This window comes from Dromiciops gliroides, chromosome 2 (genome assembly GCF_019393635.1).
Source record: "Dromiciops gliroides isolate mDroGli1 chromosome 2, mDroGli1.pri, whole genome shotgun sequence".
NCBI classification, from domain to species: domain Eukaryota; kingdom Metazoa; phylum Chordata; class Mammalia; order Microbiotheria; family Microbiotheriidae; genus Dromiciops; species Dromiciops gliroides.
In genome coordinates this window covers 122,637,412-122,658,109 of record NC_057862.1, presented here as the reverse complement: position 1 = coordinate 122,658,109, position 20,698 = coordinate 122,637,412, and the positions used below count along the sequence as shown (strand labels likewise).

The 20,698-nt window shown below is 39.9% G+C and overlaps 1 protein-coding gene across 2 annotated transcripts in view; it reads left to right on the top strand.

Annotated features, from left to right (window-relative positions):
• Nucleotides 1-19,305, top strand: part of ABHD2 (abhydrolase domain containing 2, acylglycerol lipase) — a 127,843-nt gene extending 108,538 nt beyond the window's left edge. For both annotated transcript variants that reach the window (XM_043988719.1, XM_043988718.1), the window contains 5 exons: nt 2,747-2,839; nt 5,675-5,785; nt 7,902-7,971; nt 9,555-9,639; nt 13,093-19,305. In XM_043988719.1, the coding sequence (XP_043844654.1) occupies nt 2,747-2,839; nt 5,675-5,785; nt 7,902-7,971; nt 9,555-9,639; nt 13,093-13,289 (556 nt within the window). In that variant the 3' untranslated portion in view covers nt 13,290-19,305. The remainder of the gene's footprint in view (nt 1-2,746; nt 2,840-5,674; nt 5,786-7,901; nt 7,972-9,554; nt 9,640-13,092) is intronic.
• The last annotated feature ends 1,393 nt before the right edge of the window (nt 19,306-20,698 follow it).

Below are 20,698 nucleotides of genomic sequence, written 5' to 3'. Positions count from 1 at the left end.
GGGTTTGGGGGTGGGGGTGGGGAATGCATATTTTCAAGTGTGCTTGCGTGCAGCAGGAGCAGCAGCATTATGGTTATGTTACTTTTGTTTTGGTTAGCAAGTATTTATTACAGTCTTTTTGATTAGACAAGTCATTTGCTGCTTAACTGTGTCATCTGATGGTGATGGAAGATGGCCCAGAAATATAATAGATAACAAAAGAAACCTAGTTTGGGATCACATATTTGTCACAGATAATCAACATGAAACACTGAAAATCAGCATCTTATTCCAGCACTTCATCAAACCTTAAATACCTAACAGGGACCAAAGCTCTTCAAATGGTTCATTTTGTTCCTAAGTCACTTTACATACTTTTATATAATTTATTTATTTATTTAGAATTTCCCCCAGTTTACATGTAAAAAACAAATTTTTTCACATTGATTTTTTTAAAACTTTGCATTCCAAATTTTCTTCCTCCCTCCCTCCCCACCCTCCCTAAGAAATCAAGCAATTCAATATAAGTTATACATGTGCAGTCATGCAAAACATCTCCACATTAGTCAGGTTGTGAAAGAAAACAGACAAAATAACTTTAGAAAGAGGAACTAACAAAAAATTATACTTCAGTCTGTATTCAGATTCCATCATTTCTTTCTCTGTAGATGGATTGCATTTTTCATAAGTCCTTCTGATAGCATCCTATTCATCATTTCTTTCAGTTACTATTGTATTACACTCCATCCTATTCCCTCCCCTTGATATTTACTCTATTTTCTATCTTCTTTCACCCTATGCCTCCTCAAAAGTGTTTTGCTTTTTCTGCCCCCTCCCCCAATCTGCCTACATCACTTTAATATGAATATCTAATCATGGTCCCAAACACTCATACCTTTCTATCTACACCCTCCAAGCCATACAAGATAAAGGCAAAAGGAAGGGAAGTGTGCTAGAGAGGCAGTCTAATGTCTGGATAGGTTGTCTGGGAGTCAGAGGGTGTGAGCTGACAAAGGAAAAGAGATGCTGTTCATTGCTTAAGCATTTGGGGCCTGACTGGCCCTTTAGGTCCAAAGGAAGGGGCCTGAGGGCCTGCTAACACATTCAGTTCTTAAAGCTTTAGTCCTACTATCGATTCTTGTTTAGCTTTTCAGTTTCTCCTGCTGCAGTTTGTGTAGAGCTTTCAGCACTTGGGGCCTCTTGACCTTTGTCTCAGTAACATTAACAGTGAGCTTTAAGTAGTCATCATAAGGATTTCTAAAAAATATTTCATTTCTCACTGTCATTTTTAACGTCATTTTCATGGAGAAAGTTTGCTACCCTCCCCTCTTCCCCCCCACCCCCCACCCCCCTGCCATGAAGTTGAGGCAGTTTGGAAGGAAATTCTTTTTTCAAGTATCTGGGGTTTGAAAGACTGCTATCACCCATTATTTGGAAGATAAAAATAAAGTTTCTTTAAGGAGTTTAGTAGAATCACGTGACAACCAAGTTAATATATTAATGTATATTGTGAAATTGAGCCTCTTGACATTCATAACATTAGAATGACAATGGAGAGATTTTTATTAACTCATACTCAGCAAACAGTGCCATGACTTGCACTGGTGAGAAGGAGACATTAAGTAGGGGTCAATGAGGAATGAACCTCCTGGATAGTCTATAAAGCAGTTGCTATTGGCTTGTCAAAATGAATGCTCACCTCAGATACAAGTACACAAATCTGACAATGGAATATTTATAGAAGGAAGGCTGGCCATTCCCTCCACAGACTGCCCCCCACCAAAATCAACAATCAGCACTTACCCTGTGCCAAGCACTGTGCTAACCATGGGAGAAACAAAGACAAAGGCAAAACAGCCCCTTCCCTCAAAGGACTTTGCATTCAAACAAGAGCAGACAGCACATACACATACAGGTATGTACAAAGCACACACGAAGCAGACACAAGGTCATTTTGGATGGGTTGGCACTAGCATGGCAGTATCTGAGGGAAGGGGTTCTATTCAGCAATAATTCCCTGCTAGTCATGCCTGGAAAGGATTTTCTCATTTTAATTTCATTTCTGTTTCCTTACCCCCTCTCCCAAAGATCTAAGGCTGGTCATAAGAAAGATTGTCAATTTGGAGTCACAGTAATTTTGTGAGTAACAAGAGATCAAAAAAAAGGAGATTCAGTTGTTACTAAAAAAAAAAAATTCTTCCCCATGCTTTTTTAACATAGCCAAAAGAACATTTTTCAAATGTAAAACTACATGTCCATACAAATGCATGCACATGCACATGCACATGCACACATATACTCGTTTATAAAATACTAGTCATATTCATCATTGTTTTGTTATTAAACCTAGAAAACGTATTTGCAGGGTGGAAGGCAATCACAGTGTTAGAATAGTGGTTTTTCCTGTCACCTCGATGGTGTTACTTTCTAGCATGGCCAGCAGATTTATGAGCAGTTGAAATGGAGCCCCAGTGAGTGACACTGACCAAACAAGATGTCGCAGCCACCAGAGCGGCTTCTTCCTGCTGTAATCTTTGCCAATAATATCATGATTGCCCAGGGGATTACTCTGAAATTGATGGTTTTGGAACTGTCAGTCAAAGATTTCTTTTCTGAAAGCCAAAGTCATCGACCTTAAAAGCTTCTGCTGCCTGTTTTAAGCATCTCATTACAAAGAAGAGAATCTCTGACTTATTCTCTTTGCCTGACTACCTCTCATTTCTAAGCCTTTCTTTCATCCTTTCTGTTATTTTGTGGTTTGGTTTAGGGCACAGGAAACCTTCATGCAGTGGGATCAGTGCCGAAGATTTTACAACTTCCTCATGGCTGACAACATGAAGAAAATTATCCTCTCTCACAGGTACGATTGCCCTTCCTCCCTTCTTTCTCTTGGGGCTTATGTTCATTTGCTGCCCAATTCTAGTAGGTAATATTAAGAGACCCTGGACCCTCATTTCTTCAACATCAAATGATCTGAATAGGCTGCTTAGGCACACAGTCTCAGGTGTTCCTGCTGGACCAATCATTGTATTTTTCCTTTGTTAGAAATTACATTTTCCTCAAAAGTGGTGTGATTTTTTTTCTACCTTTGAGTTTAAGTAAATCCAGGTAGGGAATAGCTCTTTTACATCATACTTTAACTATAATATCATAAAAAACTGGTAGCATTTTAAAGAATATATTCACAAAGCTGACATAAAATGTATTTATAAATAGCCACTGGTTCAATACTTGGTTTCCCAGCATCCCAAAACATGCCTCTGCCATATTTATTGCTCATATTTAAATACCACTTTCATTATGTTAACTCAGCTTGCTCAAGAGAACTCGAATGGCCTCTCCACTTTCATCTCATTTACCTAGATTTAAGGCCTTCCATAATCAGGATCCACCTGTCTCTCCAACAGTGTTGCAGCAAACATTTTAATCGCTTAAATGCTTACTATATGCAAAACATTGCTCTTCCTACTATTCCTCAACATCTGCCATCTAAAACTTCATCATACACATGTATCCTGAAGTTCTGTTGACACCTTTTGTTCTGTGTATCACCATTATTTCCCTGCCTTAGAAGGCTGTAACGAGGAACAAAAGAGGTGTGTATAAATCAACCCATACATAGCACTTAGAGGATAATAAGATTTAGAACTCGAAGAAACCTTAGAAATGTTAACCCCTAAGGGTTCAGCCTCTTCATGTGACTGATGAGGAAGTGTGGTCCCAGAGGAGTGAAATGACAGCCCAAGCCCCTAGGGAGAAAGGAACAGAACCAGAGTTGGAACCCAGGTGTTCTGATTCCATATCCAGTCAGCTCTCTACTACAACATGCTGTCTGCCACGTTACTCATTGTTGTCTCATAGCTTCTAGGTCTGTCTGGACAACAGGATTATCAGCTCCTAGAAGTTACAAAACAGGTCTGATTGGGGAGGTGGGGAGGATGGTTGGTATCCTCATAGGAATTTTATTTAATGATTTTATGCTGACCTAGAAATAACAAAAGTAAATAAATACTGAACCATCCATTTGCTTTTGTTAAATGTTTATCTTTTAATTTAAATTAACCATTAGAAAAAAATGGTCTCCTTGCTCTATCATCTGTAAACTGTATGTCTTAGGCTGCCACATTCTAGCATAGCTGAGGCAGCTGCATGGTGCAGTGGATAAAGTGCTTGGAGTCAGGAAGACATCTTCCTGAGTTCAAATCTGACCTCAGACACTAGCTCTTTGATCCCAGGAAAGTCACACAACCATGTTTGACTCAATTTCCTTTTCTGTAAAATGAGCTGGAGAAGGAAATGGCAAACTACTCCAGTATCTTTACCAAGAAAACCCCAAATGGAGTCACAAAAAGTTGGACACAACCAAACAACAACATTCTAGAATAATTTCCTTGATCCTTACATAAAATAAGTGATGGATGGGGAGCAACTTTGGTTCCTCATCCTAGATGTGGATGTTGCTGCTGCTTTATTTTTCCCTGTAAATTTCCAGAACAGTGGTCATAGGAAGTTAAATGGAGACTTTGTGAAATATTTCTTTTTGGGGGGACAAGGACTCAGCCCTGGAAACCAATACCTGAAACGTTGTTTTCTGCCAATCAGTAGGTTGATGCACTTTCTCCATAGAACAAATAAATTCCAATGTATGCTGCATTAGTTCACCCAGGAAAGTTTGGGGTGCATATACATTTCTTGAATGCACTATTGAAAACCAAATATTTGACAACTTAAAGAATTTTTAAAGTATGAATTAATTGCAGACAGCATATAATCCCACTACTAAGTGAACTTTACAAAGCTTAAAAGGTCTGTCTCAGTTCTGCAGTGGGTTGTAAGGGTGCCAAATGATTTACTTTCCATTGGGTATCTTCCCTGCTTTAGGGTAGGGCCCCAAAGCAAAAGCTGACCACCTTTGGTCTTGCAGGTGAGAGCAGAGCTGTGATTTACAGCTGCTGCTGAGATGAAATATAAATACTGCTCACTGAGGCCTGTCTGGTAAGGGTTCCCTCATTTTCCTCTTTGTTAATCTGTAGCATCTCTTCTATAAAGGAAACTGCATTATTGAATGTGGTGTCTAGTATTTTCTATTTCTTTGGTTTTAACATCCCTTTTGTATAAGCTAATTGTCTTCCTCATTAAGAGAAAGAACTAACTCAAAAGGGAGAAGACGCTCTCCTGGAGGTGGTAAATATCAGTTTGCTGACATGCCTCTGATGGCCGTGGGCCAGTGCTATCCGCACGTGCAGCCAGCCGGCTGCCTGGCATCCTCTTCAGAGCCAACTCCACAAATATCCTGTGCTGGGCTGAGAGAGAGAGAGAGAGAGAGAGAGAGAGAGAGAGAGAGAGAGAGAGAGAGAGAGAGAGTGAGAGTTCTGCAAGGTTCAGAACTGTATTGGTTCCAATTTTTTATCCTTCCTGGACTGCCTCCACCCACTCCACAGAGAGTATCTTTTTCCCAGAAAGGGCAGTGAAGGTCTCAGCTTACCCTCCCTCTGCAGTCACTCAAAAACCAACAATCTGAGCTCATTCACTGGCAGACTCTGAGGCCTACAGGGATCTATTTCAAATTGAGGTATAGACACTTTGGCAGAGTCTCACTCTTCCAGATTGCCTTTGGGCAAGGTAGGCCCCTTTGCCATTGTATGCTCCTTCAATTTTCATCCTGAAATTGTGTCCTTTTTCATTTTTATTCCAGGCAAGTTCTGTTTGGAAACAATGTTAAGAAACCTCAAAGCCTGGAGGATACCGACTTGAGCAGATTGTACACAGCAACATCTCTTATGCAAATTGATGACAATGTGATGAGGTATGTAGAGTATAAGAGCTTTGCTCCTAAGAATATCTTCCTCTAAGATATCAGTTGCTTGATGAGATTAGCCTTAACAAGGAAGGGTAAAGTCTCCTCCTGAACTTATTGTTTTGAAAAACCAAAGGTTCAATTTGACATCAAGAGCTTTAAAAATGACCAGAAGCAAGCTAGCATTGAATCATAGGTAACTATCGTCCCTAGAGGATAAAGCCTCTTCTGATTCTTATGACAGTATGACCCCCCTCACACCAATAGTATCCATTAAGCCACCAGCCTTGGAATGGTCTCTTATTCAGTGAGGGAAAGAGGGAATCAGGAAGCTTTCAGCATGAACAGAAAAGTAAAATGGATTTTAATTGTCTTCACCTAAGTTAGGGGCAATTTGGAGTTTTGGAAAGCTAAGTTAGCAGAGGAGTTCATACACTGAGCCAAGCCTCCCTTAGAGTAAATCTTTTTTGTTGTTATTTCTATTAAAATTGAACAGAGAGAAAAAATAAAACCCTTGTAACAAATAGGCATAGTCAAACAAAGCAAATTCTCTCATTGGCTACCTTCAAAGATATATGTCTCTTTCTGTAGTTTGAGTCTATCATCTCTCTGTCAGGAGGTGAGTAACATGCTTCCTCTTTGGTTCTCTGGAATTGTGGTTTATTATTAAATTGATCACAGTTCTAAAGTCTCTTCAGTTTTTCTTTATAATGTTGTTACTGCATCAGTTATTCTCCTGGTTCTACTCAGTTCATTCTGCATCATTTCATATAGGTCTTCACAGGTTTCTCTGAAACTGTCCATTTTATAATTCTCAGAGCAAATCTGAACCCCTCAACATCACTGGAATCATCTAGACTAGGGATGTTTTGGGTCTGTTATAATATTCTTATGCTTTAATCAGGACAAATCTGACCCCTAAAAGTTGTTATGATGTCCATCCCATTGCATTTTATATTTTTGTTAGAAAGCAGTCTATCCTATGATGTTTTCCTTGGAGATTCCTATGGAATCAACAAAGTTACTAATTGAAACAATCGGTAACTTCAGCAAAGTTGCAGGCTACCAAATAAGCCCTGAAAAATCCAGAGCATTTCTATGTAAATAACAGAATCCAAGAGGCAGTAATAGAAAGGGAAATTCCATTCCAGATAACTGCAGAATGCATGGATTCAATCCACAGTATTCAGTTACAAAATGCTTCTTAAAGAAATAAACAACAACTTAAATAGCTGGAGGAGTATTCAGTGCTTGTAATTGGGCCGTGCCAACATAATTTTTAAAAAAATATGGCCAAATTTAATGTATATTTTAATGCTATATCAATCAAATTATCAAAGAGATACTTTACAGAACTCTATAAAAACATAATTTTAAATTCCATTTGTAATGATAAAAGATCTGGAATATCAAGGGAAATGATGAAAAGAGGTAAGGATAAAGGGGGAACAGCACTTCTACATTTCACACTTTTATTATAAAGCAACAGTCATCAAAACCATCTGTTATTTGTTTAAAAAATAGAGAGGTAGCTCAATGGAACATACTAGACAAGGAAGAGTTAGAAATAATGGAACCTTGATAAACTAGAAAACATAAATTACTTAGGAAAGAATTTCCTACTTGATAAAAACAATGGGGGAAGTGGGAAAACAGGCTGGCAGAAATTAGACTTAGATAACATCTTATACCATATTTCATAATACATTCTTATTATTAAAAATCATACTATTAAAAAAAATTAGAAGAGAAAATAGTCTATCCCTAATTATTGCCTCCTGGGTAAGCAGGACTTGGAACTTAACATTCATGTCCACTTTCTGCTCCCTAATTTATGTCATCTCATTCTACAGCAATCTAAGTGGAAAGATTGTCCTCTGCTGGAAAGACCTCTGTTGCAAAGAATGCCTTAGCAGCCTCTGTATTTCTTAGCCTCTTCAATGACATCTAGCTTCATGCCAACCTGGGCTCAAATAGTTGGTCTTTATTAAAATTATAGAAAGATGTCAACTTTTGTAGATGAATGTGGGGATTAGAAGAAAGATAAGAGAGACCGGCATTGAGGCCTGAGGAAAAGTATCTTTTCCTTTCTTACATTTTTTTCTTCCCCTTCGGTGTATCCTAGGAAGTTCCATGGCTATAATTCCCTGAAAGAATATTATGAAGAAGAAAGCTGCATGAGGTATCTGCACCGGGTGAGTAACTAACTATAAATAATAACACTATTTTTGCTTTGCCCCCAAACCTAAAAATCCTGCACTTGGAGTTAGAAAAGACCTTGGAGCCCACCTAGTTCAACCTTCCAGGCACCATAATAACCTCTCCTTACATTATCTCTGAATATGATCATCCAGATTTTGCTAGAATACCTCTAATGATGGAGTACGTGCTGCCTCACAAGACAACCCACTTTATCACTGGCACATTCAAATTGTTAAAAAGTTCTTTCCTATATTGCACTGAGATGTGCTTTCTTCCTAACTTGGATCATAGACCTTCATAGCGAAAAGGAACTTTAGAGGTGACCTAATCCCACCCTCTCATTTTACATAACTCCCATGGTTAAGTGGTTAAGTGACTTACCCAAGGTCACACAAGTTCTAAGTGACAGATCCAGGATTTGAACCAAGGTCTTCTAGCTCTAAATACGAGCAGTCCTTCGACTATACTGCTGCTTGGTTTTCTGCCTTCTAGAATTATATGGAAGAAATCTAACTCTCCTACAGAAAGATATTTGAAAATACTTATTATGTCCCCAAGTCTTCTCTTCTGCCTCAGTTCATTAATCTGCTCCTCATGAGATGATTTACAGATTCCTTATCATTCTAGGCCACCTTCCAGACCATGTTTCTTTTAAAATGTGGCACCCAGAATTAAACAAAGTATCCCAGATATGTTTAGATAATATAGAGCCATAATGGCATTATTCTTATGATCTTAACATGATACTTAAACGAAGGAGTTCTTAACCTGGGGCCCAAACACCCTGGGGGAGGGGAGGAGAGGGAAGGGTCCTATGGATAGATATCAAGGAAGTTCAATATAATTGGTTTCCTTTGGAGTCCTAGGCATTTTATTTTGTGCACCTAAAAACATCACCCTGAGCAGGGGTCCATGAGTTTCACCAGATTGCCAAAGGGGTCTGTGATACAAAGAGTTAAGACCCCCAGCTTTTGAATGCAAACTAAAATTGCATTCGTTCTTTTAGCAACCATGTGACATTGTTGGCTAATAATAGTTTTTAGAAAACAAACTCCCAGATCTTTTTTCAAATCAACCTGCTGCCAGTACAAGTCTCCCCATATGTTTTTGTTTTGTTTTGTTTTGTTTTTTAACCAAAGTGGAAGACTTGATTTTTGAAAGGGATAGAAAAGAGGATTGTACGTGAAACAGTGAACTTCTGTTAAATAATGGTTTCTTTTTTAAAAGTGTATATTAAGTTTATCAAAAAAGTCACAAAATGACCCGGTTTTTTTGTGTCCCCCTCCTCCCCAAAGTGTATTTGTAGTGGAATAGATATACTGGCTCTGTCACCTCCAGCTATTATTAACCTGTTTATGCACATTCCAACTCATTGTCTAATCGTGATCCTGCTAGAAGCTTGTCATTCATGTATTGCCAACCCGGCATTTGTACACACTGATCACGGGCAAGGCATTGGTCCTTGTTCACTTTGTCTCAAGAAAGCGTCGGATAGTGAGTCTCAGGGCTTGGCTACCCCAAACACTGATGACGGTCCATAGAGACAGCAGTTGTACTTTTCTTTTTCCTTGTACAGATTTATGTTCCACTCATGCTGGTTAATGCTGCTGATGACCCCTTGGTGCATGATAGTCTTCTAACAATCCCTAAAGCGCTTTCAGGTAAGTGATTCTTTCCTTCAATCCTTTTCCACACTCATCCTGACACAGTGAATCCTATCATCTTCCTCATGAAGTGATCTCCTGGAAATATCTTTTATATGGGAAGACTTTTCTTACTGCCATGCTTTTATCCAACAAGATTCTGTTCACATTCAAAGAATCTCTGATAATGTTGCCACCTGAATACCTAAACAAGAAATATTCTGGCTTTCCTGTTATCCCATTGCAAGAGGTCAGAACTATCAAGCCAGGAGCTATTGCTACTGTCACCCAGTGCTATGTGAAATTGCCTGCTAGATTATGATTCTTCTAAGTTGAGAAGTTTGGCTATGGGAAAGAAAATATTAAGAACTATAGCTTCACAGGAAGAGCAAAATATAAAGCCATCAATGCTGGCACTTTGGTGACTCCAGCAGTGCTAGGGACTAAAACTAAGCAACTGGAAAAGCATAAAAACCCTGCCCAGTAGAGAGTAGTTTATTGGTTCTGAGGTTGGTATGATCTCATTCTACACTAACCAAGAGCTAGAGGACAAAGAAGAAACCTGAGGAGAGAGAGAGGAAGAGATCTGGGAATGCCAAAATTATCTTTCTTTGGCATCCAGGAAACAAATTGAATGTCATTTTAGACCCCTAGGACATAAAACACAAGAGAAGGAAGACTATGAGGTGAACGTTTTCCTCTTGTGAATATATTAAGTAAATCAAAGGAAGGAAGAAAATTTGGGGGTCAGATAAAACACCCAGGGCTGGGGAAAAAAAAGAACATGTAGTAGAAAAAAACACAGAGGACTTGGTCACTAGTCAAAGTCTTTGTAACCCAGGCATTAAAAGAAGTGTGTATTCTAGAGGTCGGATGATAGCAATGAAAAGCTTTCATTGTGAGAGAGAAATGGTCTCATAGTTTCTTACATCTGAATATAATAGCACAGAGGGCCTGGGTTCAAAACCCACCTCTATCATTTGTCCCCATTTGTAAAATGAAAAGGCTGTACTAAATGAAATCACCAAAAAAAGCATTTCTAAAGTATTTTTACAAAGAAAGATAAAAACAGTGTCTGCTTTCAGAAAACACACATTCTAATGGGGTGGGTAACATGTAAATAACTAGATACATAAAAGATATATGGAGCAGGGCTGCTCAAACTTTTTCCACTCGTGAGCTCTTTTTGCCCAAGAAATTTTTATGCCAGCCAGAGTATATAGGTATATAAAGTAGGTATCAAATCAAACGTTTACTGCCAAATTTTTTGACTCCCACATTCAGTTACTTATGGGGTCGCGACCCACAATTTAAGAAGCTTTGATATAGGAACCTGAGAAGAAATCTCAGGGGAAGGCACTAGCAACTGAGTGAACTGAGAAAGTCCTCCTGCAGAAAGTGAGACTTTAGACCATGTTAGCTCAACTGTAAAGTACATAGAAGGAAATAAGGCCTGAGAAGACCAGAACAGTAGGGAAGGGTCAGGTTATGAAGATCTTTAAATGCCAAACAGAAGAGTTTATGACTTTGGAAGTCATAAGGAACCACTAGAGTTTATTGAGTAGAGAAAGGACATGGTGAGACTTGGGCTTTATAAAAATCACTGTGGTAGCTGAGTGGAGGGTTTGGAGTATGGAGAAAATTGAGGCAGGGGAGCAGTTAGAAAACTATTGCACTAGTCCAGATGAGAGGTGATTAGAGCCTGAATGAGCCTGGGGACTGTGTGAGTGGAGAGAAGGGGACACATAAGAGAAATGTTTTGGAGAGCGAAACAACATGATTTGGCAACAAAATGGATATGTGGGGTGAGTGAGAGTAAGGCACCAAGGTAGATGGGAGAATGGTAGTGTCCTAGAGAGTCATAGGGAACTTGAAAAGAAGGGTATGTTTGAAAGGAAAGAGCTTGAGTTTTGTTTTAGAAATGTTGAGTTTGGGGCAGCTAGGTGGCACAGTGGATAAAGCACTGGCCTTGGATTCAGGAGGACCTGAGCTCGAATCCAGCCTCAGCTACTTGACACTAGCTGTGTGACCCTGGGCAAGTCACTTAACTCTCCCTGCCCTACAAAAAAAAAAAGGAAAAAAAGAAAGAAAGAAATATTGAGTTTGAAATGCCAAGAAGACATCTAGTTCAATATGTCCAAAAAGTATTTGGTGATATTGGACTGGTACTCAAGACAGAACCAAAGACTGTATATATAGATCTAGGAATCAACTGTGTGAGAGTTGATGAGATCACCAGTTGAAATAGTATAGAAGGAAAAGAGAAGATGGCTCGCATCAGAGCCTTGGGAAGACACCCACAGGTAGTGGACATGACCTAAATAAAGATTGTAAATCAAGATCCAGCAAAGGATATTGAGGAAGTAGGAGAAGAACCAGGAGAGAATAATATCACAAAAACCTAGATAGGGAAAACTATTCAGGAGGAAGAAGTAGTCAACAGTATCAAATGCTACAGAGAGGTCTATAAGGATGAGGGTTGAGAAGAAGTTATTCCATTTGGTCCTTAAGAGATCAGTAGTAACTTTAGAGAGGGTCGTTTCAGTTGAATGATAAGGTCAAAGGGTTAAAGAAAGTGAGAGGAAAGGATCTGTTAAGTTTGAAATATGTGTCACAGAGGGCAAAATGGAAGAGGTGAAAAATTCCGAAAGGGAACCTTGAGGGTTTGGCTTGAGGTGGATATGGGAATAAGGGAGCAGGCAGTTGGGGATGGGGAGTAAGATCTGTCCATTGGTAGATGAAGTTTCAGAGTCACTGGGCTAGGACGTGATGTATAAAAGGGCAGAAGTGTGTTAACCATTGAGAGAGGTTCATTGAGGGAGGCAATTGAAAACACTATTCAAGGCCCTCCTTTGAGGTCCAACCCTTTGGCTGCTGCTGCTGCTGGTGTGTTCTGAGAGACTTTAGAAGGTCTGCTATGCAGCAGGCAGGAGCTAGAAGAGGTATGGAAGCCAGGGTCTAGCCCTAGATAACACCTGGGAGGCTATGGCACCTTCCAGCCCTAAGTCTATGATCCTCCGTTCCTAAGTAATGTCCCTTTAACACCTCTGAGGATCTAATGATCAAGTAGGACACAGTCCCTTTTGAAACAACATCTAGATTTCTAAACCAGTCTTATAAAAACATATAAAATAGCCATCAAAAGGAGCATGCCTATAAATATTCTTATGTATACATCTTAAGCCAGGTGTGTTGAACAGATAGGCTTTTGAATATCACACCCTGAGACCAAGTTAATAAAAGTACATCATAGTCTTAGCCTCTTACCTTCCTCAGCAATTTCCCCTTCTGATTTGAGAGACAGGGATGATTTACTGGAAAATCAATGCCACTATTTGGAATACTCTCTTGAGCAGGCAGGTGCTACCAGTGAGCAAAATAGAGACCTATAACACACATTCCTTTATCTGCACCCAAAGAGAACCAACTGGAATCTGATCACTCACAGAGTTGCGGTTTTTTTCCTTGCAGAGAAACGAGAGAATGTCATGTTTGTGCTGCCACTTCATGGAGGTCACTTGGGCTTCTTTGAGGGTGCCGTTCTTTTCCCAGAACCCCTGACCTGGATGGATAAGCTGGTAGTGCAGTATGCCAATGCCATTTGCCAATGGGAGCGTAACAAATCCCAGTGCTCAGACACAGAGCAAATGGATGCCGATCTGGAGTGATACCTTTACAGACTCAGAAGCACTCCAGTGGCCCCTCCTTCTGAAACTACTCATCTCTTCACCTGCTGCTTCAGGTTTTCATCCTTCTCAATAACCTGGGTACGTCAGCAGGGAAGCTTCCTACCAAGAGCACCTTTCGCCGAGGCAGATGGCTCTCCCCAGGATCTTCAGGCTATTTTTGTGCTTAGGTTACTGATTTTCTTTATTGCATTATTGGCCATGATGAAGAGTGGCAGAATTCTTGATTACCTGTTCAATTTCAGCATTTGTTTAAGCCAATTGTCATCTAATTTCCCTATTAAAAATGTATCTGAAGAGCATCTTTGCTTTGCCAATCCAAAAAATCCTCCCAAGAATGTAGCAAGATGTATCCTAAAGTTTGTAACTGTACTTTGTGCCGTTGTTTCAACCCTGAAAGGGCCTGTGGTTCCAAGTCAATACTGAGGAGAGGGAGCTTGAACCACCTAAGCATGAAAGTTTGGGGGAATGTGAGCTCCATAAGCAGAAGGGGGAAATCAGCTTCTATGATAAGCCAAGTTCCATATTTACAACACTTCCTACAGGGTCTTTTTACTCTGTTCAGCAAAGCATTTAGGTTAGGACGATCTTACGTTTAGAATTTCTTATGGAGGTTTATAACCAGGCGTGTCTGACTATGACTAGCGGCTTCGGACATAATGAAGGCACACCGTTTTGGGATTGCCTTTTGTGCATTTGCAGTAGAGTGTAGTGGATAGAAAACTAGGACACCTAGTTCTGCCACAGTGACCATGGGCAAGTCATTTAACCTCTGTCAGCCTCAGTTTCCTCATCTGTAAAATGAGAGAGTTGGACCCATTGATCCCTGAGGGCCTGTCCAACTCTAAAATTATACGATGATTTCTATTTGGCTAGACTTTGAGAGAACAGAATTCCAAATGACTTCCTGTTCTTTGAATTCTTGCCCAAATCAAACAAGTAGCCTTGATATGATCATTTGCCTTTCTTTTTTGTTTTCTCATTACTTGCGTAGAGGATTTTCTTTAGCACCGAATTATGTGTTGTGTGTTTTTTTCTTTTAACCCAGGTCTCTTTAACACTGGCTCAGCACTTCAAAAGTAAAATTTAAGTTTAAACAAAGTTAAACATCTCCATTTAAAAAGTAGTCTCTTTTGCAACAGAATTTTTATTGAATCTTATTTACTTATATACTGTCAGATAGACTTTTCCAGAGTCTCAAGTCAAAAAATGTCAGTTGGGATTTGGGGTTTTATCCTTTTCTTGATCTGTTGATACTTCTGTATCTAAAACCTCCAGCAGTTTCTATAATATAAAGTTGCTAAAACCAGCAGTTGCTATATGGGATTGTACAACACTCACAATGATACTACTAGGCATCCTATTCAGTCTTTTACCTTCTCTAACTTCTTTGACTCCAGCAATAAGTAGAGGCTCAATTGGAAAGCTCAGATGGGGAGAGCTACTCAGGCACTTTGAAGGCGTTGTTTGTATGTCCATAGACAGGACATGTGTATTGCCCCAAGTGACCATGACAATAATGACTTTCTAACCTGAAGAAATTCTGTATGACAATCATTAAGAATGAACAACAGCCAGTATTGAAAAATATTGGAGCTCCTTTGGTCTCAGTTTTACTTTCCAATTATTTCCCTGTTCAATTTCTTGTAATCTTTTCCAAATTGTATTCTTTATTGCCTTTCCTGTAATATTCTTTTAGCACCAATTAGCACTTTATTATATTAGCCTTGATTTGGCAATTAGCCACTTTGGTTGTGGTTAAAAAATTCTGCGTGTCCCCCCCCCAAAACCCCCTCCCTACTCACAGCTGAAATCTAGAACATTCATAGACAGGCTTCCTGGTACTGTCATCACTTCTCTAAACTTAGATTAGTTAAACCAAGCAATAATTTTATAACCACTGAATTACTGTATCAAAAATTATAGACTCTTTTATTTGCCTTTGGCCATCTTTTCTGGCCTATTCTAATAACTGGCACATATGCATATGCTGCTACATTCAGAAGGAAAAACGGGATCAGATCCAGCCAAGTAGGAAACTAATTTTTTCCCCATGAAGACTGTTTCCTGGTGACTGGTTAGCAGGACCATTCTCTGTTTGCTTTTGTTGGGAAGGAGTCACATCTGTCTTTTAGCCTTTGTGACTGCATAGCCAGAATTTAACATACAGCATCCTATGGACCGAGTCCCAGCTCAAATCTTTTGTGCAGTGGGATTTACGTTCCATTTTGCCCCAAGTGGAATTAACTGAAACCCTTTGTATGTGCTCCAGTCTCTTCAGCATAGAAATGAGGGTGTGGATGTGGCTTTTTGTCTTACAAGGAAATTCTTGTTCTTGTTTGCTTCTCCAATGAACATGAGTAGTAGGCATTGTATTTAGAGAAATGCCAGTTTCCCAATAAGCCATGGGGGTGGCGCATCATTTTATATGGAGATTTTCTTTTCCCTTAATCCAGGCTTCCTATTTCCCTCCTCCCAGGCCACATTGACAGTCAGTAGCCATTACCAAGAAGGAGAGGGTTTTTGCTCTGCTCTCTAGTCTGCTACCCTAAACTGTCTGTTCTTGATTGGTTGAATCCACATGAAAATGACCTGTATCCAGGGAGGAAAACATTTTTGGCCATTTCCTACACCTGTCTGTTTTAAGTTATTCTTAATATAAAGTAGCAAGGAAAACCCGGGCTACTTTTCAAATGCTATGCTACCTCGCCCTTAACCAGAAATAAAACCTATACCAATCAGGGCTAACATGAACTTGGATTTCCAGATAGTGTTAGAAGAGGTGTGTCTATTTTAAAATCAGATTCTGAGCTCCTACTGTACAAACACAGGGGCAGTGGTAATATATTAAACCAAAGTGTAATGAATGTTCATATTTCTTCTTGCTGTATTCTTTCCACCCTGAAAAGAAGTAAGACACAGTTCAGTAACTCATCCAGACCCACTTAGTTCTTGGCATAGTATAGGTGGGAGCAGTTGCCACCTGGAAAGTAATGTCATGTTCTCTTGATGTGTTTATGTTTAAGGATGCTTTTAACAGATTTGGAAAACAAGCATTTGTCTCTCTGGGAGGAAGGCTCCAATCACAGAGTAGGATATTGACAGAAAAGTTTTTTGAGTTTTTTTTTTCCATTGGTTCTGGATCCTTAGTTTAATGCCTTTGGAGACATCCTTCATCTTTGAATGTGCAGAGATTGTTACCATATCCTTCCAATGTGGAAGCTCACCTGAAAGATGGATTCTGCATTCTTGAATCTTTTTAGTAAGGCCTTGGCTTAGTTACCACATCTAGTTATTGGTGGGCAGCATGGATTCATTCCTTTAACCTAGATCTGTTTACACACCCTCCAGGCTGAGTCTGACCACTCCTACCTTCTCCAGATTCCTTGCGCATGGAACACAGCTGTAGGAAAGCTTACCTTAATAAGGTTTAGAGAAAGAGCCCTTAAGGCCAATGACACTGGCTAGAGCACTATCTCCCTTCAAGATCTTCTGTAGTGTGGCCATTATTACCTTAAACCCTCTCTCAATTCAAAAGTGTTTGTAATCTTGGCCCATGTTTCATGGGGACAAGTCGAATATCATCATCATTCAGGCAAGCAGGACAATGAGACTCTTTCTAAGGTAGAAAATTCCACATGCTCAGCCTTTCTTTTCCAAAACAAGCTCCAAAGTTCTGTAATTCAATTATTAAAGCAATTTGTAGTCCTCAGAATAACTAAACATGACTCTTTGGATAGCCAAGCCCACCACTCCATGCATCCAAATTACAGATCTGGGGCTCCAGGAGGCACAATGGAACTTTTGTTCCTGTTTATGCTTTATAAGTGAGCAGATGTGTGGGATTTGAGCTGCTTCTCTTCTTCTGTACAGCACTGATTCTGACTTAGGCCTGAAATAAAGATTATTGACACATCATGCTAGCTTAAAAGATCTTACAGGTCTTCATTCTTCAGGCAGTACAGAAGGGCCATTTGGTACTATTTCATTTCAGCGTCCCATAAGATATCCTTGGGAATGTCTTCCTTCACACCCAGAGGCTCCAGGAAAACTTCTTGATACCTATCACAACATTGTAGCGTCTCTCTGCCTTGAGAGATTGAACCAGAACCACCAGAAGGCATAAAATGTATAGTCCCCACACTAATTGTAAGTAGTCTGGCTCCCAAGAGCCAGCCAAGACCCACTAAGCACTTAGACCTACAGAGCTCTTTTCGCCTAGGCTACTGCCTAAGCCACCTTGGATCAAATCAATGATCCACAGATGTTTTGTTTGGGTTTTCCCCCTTTAGAACTGTAAAGATTGGGTTGCTTTAGCTTAGGAGAATAAGCAGCTAAGAATGTTTTCTTTCTCCTTATCACTAAAGCAAAAGAAATTAACTCCCCATGCCTCTCTGAGCTGAGGATCACTCTTGCCAAATCGCACAGAAGAGTACAAGCATGAGCAGAGAGCCTTAAGACCTTTCAGTCGAAAAAGCTGCTGCTTGTGACCACTGTCACATCTTCCTTGTGACTCAAGAGAACACTGCAAGCATTTCTCTTACAAAGTAGACTTGGGGGGCGCAGCTAGGTGGTGCAGGGGATAAAGCACTGACCCTGGATTCAGGAAGACCTGAGTTCAAATCTGGCCTCAGATACTTGGCACTTACTAGCTGTGTGACCCTGAGCAAGTCACTTAACCCATATTGCCCCACAAAAACAAAACAAGGGGGACTTGGCAGGAGGCCAGTACCCCAAGACCAGAAAGCCAAATCAAGCAACCCTTTTTTTCAGGTACCAGTTATCAAAGAGCTGCCTCTTCTAGGATGTCAACCCTCTCTATAATAGCTTCACCTAGTCCCTAACTTCCTAATTATAATGTTGACTCAAGCTTTCATGTATTTGAATGAGTGGACTTCTGTAGTTCATCACCATTGGGTTAGGTCACTTAGTTTAATTTCCATGAAGCCTCTAGGTCTTTGCTTCACTTCTGATGAATAGTAATGAAACCCTACCTTGAGGATATTAACTTAGTTTATGGGAAAGAAGTGTGTTGACATTAGCCAAGAGATCCATTGTTGCCATAAATCCCTGGACAGCCTTCATTTGAGGGATCTGCAAAAGCGCCTTCCATTTCAATATTCAGCCTTCTTCCAGGCCTCCCTTGATCTGGTAGCCAACAGGCCATAAAAGTTGAGCCGACCAGCTCAGGCCTAACGAAATCCACTCACTTCACGAGCTGTGCATGGCCATGAACAATTTTTTTTTATTTCAGGAGTAGTTTTCTCCAGGGATTTTTTTTGGGGGGGGCGGGGAATGGGGGAACAGACCCTTTTCATTTTTCCTAAAGCACAATTCAAAGTAAAAACTCTCTCCTTCCACACCGGTTCCAGAGGATAGGATAGTTCACTCTGCCTCAGGAAGACCTACACTGTACCTGAGCTTTCTGACTTTTGCCACTACAGCGGCCTTAGCAAAGCTGGGGGGGGGGGAGGGGAAGGGAAGGGAAGGGGAGTGAGTGTGCATCTCTCTGTATTTTGGTTGGACTTCTCTGTTCAACATAGCTTCTTAATTTTGGCAGATTTGCTTCCAGATAGGTTTTTTAAAAACCATCACTTCTACATTCCTGTTATGTTGCAAGGTTGTTTTCCCCCCTAAATTTAAAATGCTGCCCTGGAAAAAAAATTAGTTTGTATACTGAAAACCTTCCAGCTTTTGGATCTTAAAGGGGGGTGGAGAGGGGGAGAATGGGATCCTTTAGCTCTAAGGCATTTAAGATTTGCAACTAGCAATGCAATTTTTCTAAATATGGCGATGTTTACCTTTATTAAGAAAATTATATTAAGCAATGGTGTCCTTAATCTTTTTATTTTCTCATATTACTTTTGGACCTATTTTGATTCTGTGTGGTGGTAAACAAAGATCATTGCAAACAAAAATGATAATTTTGTTATCTTTGATTCAGTGGAATTTCTTTACTTAAAAAAACAACAACAAAATAAAGGACAAAATCAATCAAGATGTGGCCTGTGCATTTTCTTTGTGTAATGAATGATTATTTTCCAGAAACAGCATGGAAGAAAACTCAATGGACCTGGAATCAGAAGACAGGGGGCCAGGTGCCATCTTTGGCACTTTGATATCCATGTGATTGTGGGCAAATTGCCCAAACATGTCTGAGCCTCAATTTCATCTGTAAAATGAAGATAATGATACCTGCTCTCCCTATCTCACATGGTACTTGTGAAGAAATTGTTTTGTAAGGTTCAAAACACTATATAAATGTGGATTATAATTATTCTAACCAACAATCTCATTCTTCGTTTTTTAATCTAAAACCATTGCTAAGAACTCACGACTTGGCTTGCAGACTTGGCTTAGGCAAGTGAGTGGGGTGCAAGACTTAGGAGTGGACATTCGGCAGAGATGGAAAGTGCCAGGCTCAACAGCATAACAGCCACTCTATTCTCCTAAGAAGCTTGCTCCCAGGAAAAAAAAAACAGTTGTTGTTCAACTTATCACTGTTGATTTAAATCCCAAATTGGAAACTGGATTTAAAATTACTAATCTATAATTATTTTTAATTTACCCTATCTATGAACTACACATTCTTCGTCTCTTGACAGCAACAAATTCACTTCCCTTAGATTATTTGGCAGGAGTCTTTCATAACAACCTTTAAAAGACTGTGTAGACCAGGGATTCTTAACATTCCTTGTGTGCTGGACCCATTTGGCAATCTGGTGAAACCTGAGGACCCCTTCTCAGAATAATGTTTTAAGTGTATAAAACAAAATAAGTAGATTCCAAAGGAAACAAATTATATTGAAATAGTTATCAAGGAGCAGCAAGGTGGTGCGATGGATAAAGCACAGGCCCTGGATTCAGGAGTACCTGAGTTCAAATCTGGCCTCAGACACTTGACACTTAGTAGCTGTGTGACCCTGGGCAAGTCACTTAACCCCCATTGCCCCACCAAAAAAAACAAACAAAAAAAAGTTATCAAAATCTATTTTAAAAACAAGTTTGGGCTGGGGCAGCTAGGTGGCGCAGTGGATAGAGCACCTGCCCTGGAGTCAGGAGGACCTGAGTTCAAATCCGGCCTCAGACACTTAACACTTACTAGCTGTGTGACCCCGGGCAAGTCACTTAACCCCAATTGCTTCACTAAAAAAAAAAAAAAAAAAAAAAAACAAGTTTGGGGACCCCAAGTCAAGAACTTTTGGTATAGACATGATTCAAATTATAGTCTCCCTTTTTTCTTGTTATTTGCCAAAATCACTGGCTACAGATACTAATTGATAACATAACCATCCTCCCAGTCAGGCAGGTTCACCACCTCAGCTTTTCTTCTCTCCTTCACATATTCACTTTGTTTAAGTCCCTGTAGTTTCTACTCCCACAATGACCTG